This window comes from Vanellus vanellus (assembly GCF_965231255.1).
Source record: "Vanellus vanellus genome assembly, chromosome: 6".
Taxonomy (NCBI): Eukaryota; Metazoa; Chordata; class Aves; order Charadriiformes; family Charadriidae; genus Vanellus; species Vanellus vanellus.
This window is the reverse complement of record NC_138911.1, coordinates 41,834,352-41,846,569: the sequence shown is the minus strand read 5'-3', so window position 1 is coordinate 41,846,569 and position 12,218 is coordinate 41,834,352. Positions and strand designations below refer to the sequence as shown.

General features: G+C 37.0%; 1 protein-coding gene across 1 annotated transcript in view; it reads right to left on the bottom strand.

Moving 5' to 3' along the window:
• ARHGAP5 (Rho GTPase activating protein 5) overlaps window positions 1-9,659 on the bottom strand; it is a gene marked incomplete at its 5' end in the record, with an annotated part of 38,525 nt that extends 28,866 nt beyond the window's left edge. The window contains one exon of the mRNA XM_082484882.1: window positions 5,937-9,659. Within this exon, the coding sequence (XP_082341008.1) occupies window positions 5,937-9,659 (3,723 nt within the window). The remainder of the gene's footprint in view (window positions 1-5,936) is intronic.
• Window positions 9,660-12,218: the final 2,559 nt, after the last annotated feature.

Genomic DNA, 12,218 nt, shown 5'->3' with positions numbered 1-12,218 from the left:
CTATATTGTTTACAAGATCTCTGTAGTTAGGATTTGTTTTCAGAAGTACTTCAAATAATTTCTTCCATACAAAAAAAGGAAAGATACCCATACTAATCTTATTCCTCCTTTTACAAATGTATTAACAAAATAATTCTTCCACAACAAGGCAAGAAGCCTGTAGAATTTATTTCAAGATGAGGCTTTGCCTTTCCCTTTGCAGAAATTTATTCAGGATATTTGCTGTTCTCAATATGCTGGGGAGGATAAAAACTAAAAATCCTATACTTTAAAAGAAGGCAAAATTCTACATTCAACATATCTCAAAACGTTCACAAAGATAAGAGCTCTAAATAAGATGGGTAAACTTTCAATACTCATCAATTCCAAAGTAACGATAAATAAGGTTATTAATTGTAACTATATGGAATAGCTACATGTTTCCAGATCAGGCAGGCTTCCTGGGGAATTACTCAATTAAGACAAGGGTCAAAAATAACTTGCAATCATTTAATGTACTACCACTAATAATAGGTAAATCAATAATAATTGATAAATAATTTTTAAAATATTTCTATCAAGCTTGTTTACATGTGAGAAGCACATGGTGAGAACAATGAAAAGCCAAAGAGCACTGTGGTTCAGGCCTTTTATCAATGCATAAACTGCATGACAGTTGCAGTTTTCGGGTTATTGCACACACATAAAGAGGTTCCTCCTGTATGAGATTTAAGAAGGCTTCCTCCAGCAAGATCCTTATCCTCTAGGAATGTTCACTGCCCTTTCATGTCCTGAAATTTTCTGCATTTTCTCTCTGCTGCTCCCTATCTCCAAGCTAATCAAGTTAAACTAAAGACAAAATTCATTTACTATATGGCCTGCAAGGCTGCTGCTTTTAAAGAGACTGGTGTGTACCAACAATAATGTTCTATACTAGACCTTAGTATTACAGTGTTAAAGATTCTATATGAGACAAACATCTACTTGTAGTCCCTACTTGCAATTTCAGAGAAAGACGTGTAGATGAATGAGCGCACACCTCAGCTGGAGAGGTCTAACCTGGCAAAGCAGAAACAGCTGAGGCAAAGTTGCATGCAAACATTGTACTCTGTACTTAGTTCCTCCAAGTTTGTGAACACTGGTAAGGAAACAAATAATCAAACACAGAAAGCATCTTGATACAGGGGAGAATTCACTCTGGAAAACGCATTTAACCCGAGAGATACTTCGTATAATAACAGCATAAAGGACTAGGTGCTTTTTCACAGGAGAAACTTTTACAGAAAAAAGTTGGGGGGGGGGGGGGGGGGGAACACCTCAATCATAGCTTAACAAACACTGGCATGCAACATGCATTTGAAAGCTTTCAAGCATAGTGTGCACACACAACTCCACACCAACTTGGCTAACAAGTCCTATGACTCTGAAGCCAGTCTGCTTTCTTTTTTTCTCCTCTCCACTTTTCTTTACTTCCCTCCCAGAAAAAGTTTAACAGTCCACTAGTCAACAGCATGTGCAAGGCCATAGGATATTTTTCAGAACATTTAGAAGCATGGTGATAACATAATATATGATAAAGTTGAGTGTATCACAAGTTAGACTATACTAGGCTGATTCAACCTTCTCCACTGAAACACTAAATTCTTTTCTAGAGGCAAAGAAACTACGATGATCAGGTGGTTTTACCAATCTGGACTTTAGTAAGGCATTTGATGGTGGCATATCGGAAACTACTGCAACAAATGGAGTTACAGAAATGGGATGATATTCAACAACAAAAAGGACAAAGTTATTGACTAACGGAAAAATCACACACTGGAATGTGCATGTAGCATGTACTTTTACTGTGCGTATGTACTATACGTGTGTGTATGAACCATAATGTGCAGGTACTATGAACCACCTGTAGTATGTGGTAGGAAGTCATTATCTGGAAATTATCAAGGACAATAATAGGCCAAGGGCTCCTAAAGAGACCATAACTGTAGCTAAGAAAAAGCTGGGTACAATCACAAAATTGTGGCACGTGGTAATTTCTAGTACAGATCAACAAACATTAAGATTTTATGGTGCACTGCTCAACATTATTTGCAATACTATACACAGTTTCAGTCATCCTCATTCGAAAACATAAGTTCAGAGAGAATTACAAAAACCTTTTTAATCTTTCAAAACTCAGGTCAAGAAGCAGCCATATTCTCTTCACCTGTTCACAGGTGAAAGATATTACAAAAGGTTAAAAAAAATCAGGAGGAAGGTTACCACAAGGAAATAGAAGGTTATCACAACTGGGAAATAGAAGTTCTGGAGGAGTTTTACAGAACCATGAGAATGAGGGGATAAAAGTTTTCAGAGGAATTATTCCTGTGATAACTGAAAACAGAGCTCAAGGATGGTTCTTCCAGTTCTGACTACCAGTATATATAGAAACAAGATATGAGAACATAAACACAGTGTTATGGACAACAACAGTGGGCAAATAGTTAAGACCAAAGCACACTTACTTAACTGGTCTCCATTTTAAATTGTTTCATTTCCTTTGGTAGTAAGCAATGTTCGAGGACCTTGCAAGTAACATTGCCTGCTCACCACAGATTTGTCACTGCTATACTTTCCACAGTAAAACATTTTAATTTATGGCTCCAAATAGCAACAGGTAGCACAATTCTGGGTATTTACTTCTGCCTTTAATAACATGTTCACAACAGATATTTTAAAAAGTTTGGTACATACGTGTTAGCAGATCAGTCAAACTACACCTGTTAATTTCAGGGTTGTAAAAAGAAATTGTTGTTTTTCCTATTCTATTGTTTACCCATCCAGCTCTTGCCTTTTTCCCTTCAATTTTTTACCTGAATCCTATGATCACTGTGCACCCCTCACCTGCCTCCTGCATCTGTCCAAGTGCCCATACCTTTGTATGATTTCGACTTGTACGTTGGGAGACTGGGGTCTGAAAGCATCAGGACAGAATAAGCATCCTTCAGCAAGGTCATGTCTCTTTCTTGAAACACATTATCTTTAAATGGTTTCTTATTCTTGGCCTGCCTTTCAAACATTTTCCAGAGCCTCCAAGAGGAAAGTAAAGACCACATTAAGAAACTTCTGTTGTCTAACTTTAAAGTAATTGTCATAAATGGTGGAAAAAGACCTCAACCCCAAAAAACCCAGCACAAATCAACATCCCCCAACATAATTTAAAAAAAATTTCTAAATGTAAAAATGTACACAGGCAAATTTTGTCTCTAGATGAAACCTGCTTTGCATAACTGAAACTGAAGTGCAAAAACCACAAATGACTATGCATAGGAGCTTTCTGCAATACCGTACAAGAAACCCACACAGAAATACCGCATCTCAAACTCCTCAAACCAACAAAGATCAAAGGAGTATCAAGAATGTTACATCCTATTTGGGCTTTAAAAAGCAACAGCACACTACAAAGCTGATAAAAAAAAAATAATAATAAAAAAATCAAGTTGTAATCGTTGACAATGAGGACCTCAGACTTCAAAGGTTGGGTTTTTCCAAATTCATTTTGTTCATAAGATTTCTGTATTTCAGCATCACTACAGTTATAGCAAGAACATGTATCTTATATTCCCTTTACATACAGCTGAACAATTTAGAAAAAGTATCAGTAACAGCTTCAAGAAATATTCAGGAAGGAGTACAAAAGTTTTACTTATTCCTTTCATATTAATGGGGTAAAAATTCTCAAAAAACCAGCAAGTAATCTGTAAAAAGCGGTGTACTAACATCCCTCACATGGACTAAATAACACTCAACAAGGAAACTATCATTTGAATAATTTTTGAGTTTTTGTAATTAAAGACTGCTAGCTGCTCATCTAAAACAACACAGGAGAATATGGTAAATAACTATAACTAAAATAAATAACTTATTATTTAAATAATAAAAGTTATTATAAGTTATTAATAAGTTATTAAATAACTTATATTATTTAGCAAATAACTAAAAACTAATAAAACCGCATCTCTCTTGAAAAAAAAAAAATCAACATTTAAAAAAAAAAACAAAGGAGTATAGTACAAACTAGAATGATTCATCACATGAACCGGAACTACTCTCAGTTCAACATAATGCAAGTCAACACACATAGAAGTCACTACTTACTAAAAGCACTACGCACTCAGCATGCTTAGCTAAAATGTTTGCAAGCATTCAAAATATCTATCAAATAAAATTTGCTTTCTCTATCATTACAATAATTTATACTTCTACTATTAAAAGCTTTCTCTGACTGATTTGAAAGTATCAGTCCTGGACCACAACTTGCAAGTAAAAGAAAAAAAAAAAAAGAAGACAACCCAAAAAAACCCAACAACACCCTCAAAACCAAAGATAATCACAAAACCAAGAAGTCTGTTAAAAAAAAAAAAAAAAAAAACAACCTGAAACAACTCTTTTACTCTTCAAGAGTCTTAACCACTACAAAAATTTAGAACAGCCTGAAACTTCCAACTAAGGCTGCCTCTCAACAGGCCAAAGTCAAAAGTAGAGGCTTTGGTAAAGATATCAGTGGGTTTCCTGACACAACACCAGGAAGGGGAAGATCCTGGTAACTAGGTCTACACAGTTTAAACATAAGTATCCACCTCAGAGGAACTTTCTGTCAATTCAATATAGCTAAGACAGCAGAAGGATTACAAATGCTGCATTTCAATTTCTATGTAGCAAGATTATTTCAATCAAAAATAAGTTATTTTTTTAAAAACATTTGTTTTCCAAAAAGAGTAACTTCAAAGTATTTTTAACCGTATGGTTTTATACCCACAAGACATCATTATCTATGCTTATGAGTAAGCCTTAAGAAAATTTAGTGTCCTTTAAATCAGTCATGTGTAATTCAAATCACAGCTGCATACTAGGAAATGCAATTCAAAATTTAATCCATTAGTAAAATTTAACCATGTTCTTACTTGAACAAAACCTGTTTCTGCTCAAGTACTCTCAGATTTAAGCTAAAAGGGACTTTTTTAAAATGCTACAAAAGACGATATTAAAAAGGTCAACTTATTTTGAAATAAGAAAGAAAATATCTAATTGTCTAGGAACACTCCTGATTTAATGATGAACAAAACTATATGCAAGACAACGATTGCTAGCCTGAAATTAAAGTCTAAACTATAAACAGCATATACCCAGTACCTACACCACAACACTACCTTGATATAATAATTTTTAAAACAGTAAATCAAAAAATATGTAACTATCAAGCATAAAGATCAAAATAAAACATAGACAATTTTCAAGCAGAATGTCACATTGTTATTCAGAAACCCACACTGGGCAGGCGTTTTGTTCCCTTTCTTTTGTTTGAATAGAGAATTATACAGGTAGCACAGCTTTCAATTTGATTACTTGCTTGCCCACACTAGGAAAATGCAGCAGTCAGTAAAGCCACTATACAAAGTTTCCTTCCTGTGCTCTTGTTTTAAAGTTCCAGGTAGACAACTGAGAATTAAAAAGAAACCACCCCTTTCATTCACCAGCCCTAAACTTCATTCCAAGAGCCAGAACTGCAAGAACTGAAAGAACCAGTTCTACCCAAGAACTTATAAAGGAGTTCGTTGCTTGTTGTTTTGGTTTTGTTTTTTTTTTTTTTTTTTTAAAAAGAAGAAAAGTTGTTATGATTGACAAAGGATCTGTGGAAAAAATTCTGCTTTCACTCACTTATATGGAAGGGAGACTGCACATGTACATACAGAGAAAAGAACTGAAACCTACTGAACAGCTGATTAGGTAGACAAGCCATCTTATTGCTTCAGGTTTGCTAGTTCCAAGCAAGTAGAAATTTGGACAAAAAAAATCAAACAATTCACCAAAATTTAAAGCACCTGTTTCAAAATAGGGTGCAACTCTTGCATATTTTGACTCTTCCGTTCTTACAATGTACCAGAAGTTGTAAATAAAATTTAAATCAATTTACTTACCTTCTTATCTTCTTTTGGTTTGTGGATTTTCTTTTTCGCTTTTTTATCATCCAATTCTTGATCCGATGTAATAGCAGGGTTATCTATGCCACCCTTCCATGTTTCAACAGGTGAAAGAAGTGGGTCTTCTTCACTTCCACGATGCCTTCCTTTTCTTTTATTTTTAGAGGTGGTAAAAGCCTCATCATCACTTGCATCTGAATGTGTTCTCCTATAGTAAGACTTAGCTTTGCTGAAGAGAGTCTTAGACTTATATTTGTATTTTGAAGGCCTTCTTTCTCCATGACTTTTGGATATTCTATCAGAAAACCCATTTTCTTCCTCACCTTGGGTGTTCATAACAATTGAGTTTCGGACTTTGATAATACGATTCTGACTATCATCTGGAACCGCATAGATATCATCTGCAAAGCCTTTATGTTTGAAAATAGTGTCAATAGGTTCGGCATAGTTGTCAGATTGGTCTATATCTTCTGGTGGTGCCGCAGGCACTCGAGAAGGTTGTTTCCTGGGGTTTTTGCCAATACCTGCCTCAATTGTTTTCAGGAGGTTAGGATCCAGCTTTTTCACGTTTGTTCTTGGAACAAGTGGTTTCGGTTTTATTGGAGGAGGCACTTTATGGTTGCGTTCATGGTCGTGACAATTGAGTGGTGTACTGTGAATAGGATACTCATTTCCTTCCAAATCTAATCGGTACTTTGAACGGTCACTAGGTGCTGGGAGTAACCTTACATCATCACCAATTGGACTGTAAGGTGGTGGTCCTTCAGTATCATCCTCTGAATCTGGATAATTATAGTCAAGGGAACTTCCTCTGGGAGATCTTGGAAAAACATCTTCACTTGTATGCGTTGTTTCCCTTGTGCTGTCTGACATATAAGAACTTTCAATCATGTTTTTCTTCTCTAATACGTCACTGAAGAACAACGTGAAAACCTCAGTTTGACGATGATATTGAGATAATGAATATAAAGCTGTGAACTTAGCAGTGATCTCTGTTGCTATGTGTTCTCCTTCAGTCATGAGTTCCTTGATCGCTTCATTCTCAAAGAAGTCTGCCTGGCTATCAGTAACAGCCACTAACTGGACAGGAATCGTATCCTGAACTTCAGAAAGAAATGCCCGAAGCATTCCCATGGATGCCTTCCGCTTCGCAGAATAGACCAGTATATATCCATGAACAAGTTCATCTTTCCTTACACCAATTGAAGAATGATATGATAATATAGTTATCTGTATTCGGCGCCTCTTTTCACCTATTATTTTATCAAGCATCAAAGAATTATTCTGGCCAGCCTGAGCAGCACTACAGGAGTGAGACTCAAGGAAGGGTGAAAGAATAAGATCCACACTAAATGGATCACCACACATGGCACACATGACAATTCTTAAGTCAGCTTCTGACAGATCTTTAATGGCGGGAACTGGACTTACAACATCAAAATTGTGTTTAACTGCTTCCAGTACTCCCCTCAGAGCTTGTTTTATTTGGGTCTCATTAAATTTACGTGGATATGTACCAGCAGGCACATCTACAAAAGGACATTGTAATTTGTTGGCCAATTGCTGTCCCTGATGTCTCAGAATAGGTAGGTTCTTGCCAACACTATCCCTCTGGTTAGCCAGTATTAACGTAAACGGAAGATTAGCCATATACTTGTCTCTCCTTATCTGAGCTGCTTCAGCCCTTATTTTTGCAATGCACTCCCCAATAAAATTCAGTGATTCAATAGAGTTAAACACACAGAAACAACCATGTGGTTTGAAGGCTGAGGTCCACAACTGAGTCAACAGGTATGGGGATTTTGCATCAACTGGCCTTAGATCTAGTTCATATATTTTTCCATCTAATGCGTATTCATCATCAGTGGATTGTGTCCGAATTTCATTTGCCAATTCTTGTGCAAGGCCATCTTTGCCTAAAATGAAAAGATTGACTTTGTCTATGTTGGCACTATCATGGTATAAATTTGAGCGGCCATGGTCTAGTTGCAGAAGACTGTTGGCAAGTAACTGTTCTACTTTAATGTCCGTGCAATTTTGGCCACTGAGACAAGTTTCTTTAGTTGGGTGATAAACAAATCCTATGTGTTTAAGCAGAAGAGATTCTCTATCAGGTGCAAGTTTCTGCAAAGCTTTGTATCTAGGTTCTTCACTCAGAACTGCATGAATTTCACTCATTTTATCTGAACTTGGTGTTGCATTAAGATCCAGGTCATAAAAAAGCTCTGAATGTTCAAAAAGCATTTCCTGAAACTCCTCTTTGGCTTTTTCAACAATCTCCCTCTGATGTCTACCATACACTTCCTTACTATCTGCATCAGTGATGTATTTGAATGCTTCGTCCTCCACCACAAAACATATAACTTCTTCCCATGGCTGTCCGGGTGAAATGAACTGGATTTTCTCTAGAGTTTTTTTGAATTTCTCCTTCATTTCAACCCTCCTTTTTTCAGATATAAGATGCTGTACATGGTTTTGATAAACTTTTTCCGCTTCCAGCGTAGTGAGAAGGTCAAATGGAATCCTTCTGTCATTCACTTTATCTATGTGGTCAGTTTCATCCCAGGGTGTTTTTTCAAGCACTACAAAACAGGACTGGAAGTCAGGTCTTTTCTCCATTAATTTCAAGGCTTCTGACCAGCTCAAGTGTTCAATCTCATCAAGATTTGACAGTAGAGTATTAAGAGCTCTTGGCAATGCATTAATGTATTCTTCTTTTCTTTTTCTAATATGTTCCTGCTTAAGCTGCTCTATGTGTTTTGAAAACGTATTTTTGGCCTTTTTTGTTCCTTCCAAATTTATGTACTCTTCATAATCAGGGTGGTTTTTCAGTTTGTTACTAACGGTTTTCCAAGTTGCGTGATAGTCTCTCACAGTTTGGACAAGTTTTTCAAACTTATCTGTTGCTGTAACAACTAGCTGTCTTTGAGTTTTATAGGCATCCAGATAGGGGATTATTTTCGGTTTACCACGAGTTTTATCCATCATTTGTACCAGTGCAGTAAAGCATGTTTCAACATTGACATTGAATCTTGCCGACGTTTCCACTACCACAAGGTTCTTCTTATTTGAAGCAAAGGCCTGAACCTCTCGCAGGTAATGATCCACACATTCATCACATTTCGTTGCTGCGATTATTATGGGTTTTTTAGATTTTGAGAGCTGGATATAGAGATTATTCACAAATTTAAGTTGATCATCAAACTTCCTATTGCATCCTTGGCTTACGTCAATGCACAATAAAAACCCATCTATGCTTAATTTCCCTTCAGGCATTTGTTTTTGCTCAAAGTCTTGCTCCAAGCCTAGCTGATCTGTGCAAATGTACATTAATTTTTCTGCTGACTGCAGTTTGGAGGCAGCTGCACGTTTTATATATGGTTGTAAATTCGTACTCCGATGAGGCAAGAAAGTCTGATCATCAATGAACTCAGTCTGCTCAATTACATGAATTCTGCACTCAACTCCATCCTCGCCACTTTGTGTTACGTCACCCCAGTACAAAAAGTGATCATTGTTAACAACTCTTCCTCCAAAGTCAATTGTGCTAAGCACAGAGGTATGCTCAGGATAATATTCATCTGCTTTTGAACGAACGAATCTATTGCACAAACACGACTTTCCAACTCCACAATTACCTTTATCCTTTTCAGTTCCAGACAGTCCAACAATACTAATAGCATAAGATGGGGGACGTGGCTCTTTGTTTTTTGCCATCATAACTTTCCTCTCATCCTTTTGCAATTATCAAGGTAACTGTATGTGGTTTTCATTCTGGAAAGGTTCCTACAAATTTAAGTTGTATATCCAGGGTTACAGAAATAGCTTTCGGTTGTTCCTGCTTCAGCTTGTCATCGAGAGAACTTCAGACAACCAGGATGAGGAGGATCATCTTCCTAAAGAAAACAAAGAAAAACATTTTAAAGCTTGTAGGTATTTCTAATATTCATGACAGAAAAAAAAATTTAAAAAGCACTTTTGCTTGCTCACCCTGAAATTGTTTTCTATGTATATGAAAACTGTACAACTTTAAATGAGATCTTAAGTGTATAATTCATTCCTGTTAATGCTCTTTATATTATAAATTTAAAAATAAGCAGGTTTTAGGCACAGTTTAATAATAGTTCATCACCTATTTTGATAGGTGATCAGCATACCAAAAAAAAAAAAAAAAGCCAAAAACCAAACACACACCCACAGCCCCAAATTACTGTTTTCCTTCACAGCTTACGGGTACCAGGCACTAGAAGCATTTTCCACTACAATAAATACAACACAAAAACTCTAAACTCTAAACAAAAACTCCAAACTCATTCACACACACATGCTTCTATTCACACTCATACTTCCACTAGATAGCATGGTTACCTGTGTGAATAACAGCACCTTTGTGTGCATTTGTAGGTTTGGTTTGAAGTTTCAGTAAAGAAACTTTCAAAATAGGAACCTGTAAAACCAGGAAGTTGGCAATGTGGCTCAGCCACTACCTATCTGCAGAAGTAAACTACCTTATTTGTATACTAACAGTAAAATGCTTTTAAGGAGAAGTTTCTAACCTGAATTCTACAGAAAAATACAAATATTGTCATACGGATACCAGGTTCAGGAAAGTAAGACTTATGTCTGAGATTTTAAGATTACAATGTAGTATCATTCCTTCTGTCTCTAGGGGAAAAAAAAAAAAAAGCAAACACTTTTAATAACTGTAAACAAAAGCTACTGTATCTACACTCAAACTTCCACAGAATTAATACAAGGTTCCAGTGGCTTTATTGAAGCAGTCGTCAAGTATAACAATTACCACTAACTCTCAGTTACTAATTAGAAGACTTTGCTTACATACATACTGCAAATGGAAAGATATTTACTGTTTTAGAAACGACCAAATTATGAGGAAAAAAAACTGAATGGCCAAATGACTGAGCCCAACAGGTAGTGATCAGTGGCATGAAATCTAGTTGGGGGCCAGTAACTAGCAGTGTACTCCAGAGGCCAACACTGGGTCCGATACTGATCAACATCTTCATTAATGACTTGGATGACAGGGCAGAGTGTACCTCAGCAAGTTTGCTGATGACAAAATTGGGAGAAGTAGCTGATACACCAGAGAGTTCTGCTGCCATTTAAGGAGACCTTGACAGACTGAAGACATGGGCGGACAGGAACATTGTGCGCTGCAGAGTCCTGCATCCAGGGAGGAATAGCCCCATCTACCAGTATATGTTGGGAGCCAACTGGCTGGAAAGCAGCTTTACAGAAAAAGACCCGGGGATCCCAGTGGACAACAAGCTGAACACAAGCCAGCAATGTGCACTTCTGGCAAATAAGGCTAACGGTACCCTGAGCAGCATTAGACAAAGTATTGCCAGCAGATCAAGGTAGGTGAACCGTCCCCTCTACACAGCACTGGTGAGGCCACACCTGATGCACTGTGTCCAGTTCTACAATACAGGAGAGACAGGGAGCTTCTGAAGAGAGTCCAGCAAAGGTCTACTAAGCTGATGAATGGACTAAAGCATCTCTCTTATAAAGAAAGGCTGGGAGACCTGGGACTGTTAAGCCTTGAGAAGAGTAGACTCAGGGGCGATCTTATCAATGTGTACAAATATTAGGAGGAAAGGTGCAAAGAAGCCAGAGCCAGACTATTTTCAGTGGTGCCCAGCAACAGGACAAGAGGCAACAAGCACAGATTGAAACACAGGAGGTACCATATGAACATCAGGAAAAACTTATTTAATGTGAGGGTGACTGAGCACTGGCACAGGTTGCCCAGAGGTTGTAAAGGCTCCTTCACTGGAAATATTCAAAAGTCACAGGGATATGGTCCTGGGCAACCTGCTCTAGGTGACCTTGCTTGAGCAGGGACACCAGACAAAATGACCTCCGGAGGTCCCTTCCAACCTACACTGTTATATAATCTTGTGAAAATATTTTGATAAAAATACTTTTCTCATTTTATTGGTAAAAAGACAGCTATCACATGGCACTATAAATGAAAGGTACAGACTACTGTACCTAATATATGTGGTTTTACAGTTGTGGAGTACAAAATACAAACATAAATGTAAGTAGACAAACCTGTAAATACCCCTTATATGAAGGAAAAAGTGTAATGAGCATCAATACTGAAATTTTAGTCTCAGTATCTTAGCATTATTTGTCATGTATCTTGTCACTCTTAGCAACAATTTGTTGAGAACAGTACTGACGTACCTTCCTTTAGTTTAAAAAAAAAAAATAAATGTCTAGGGTCTGTCACCCAAAAAGCTCTCAAAATCT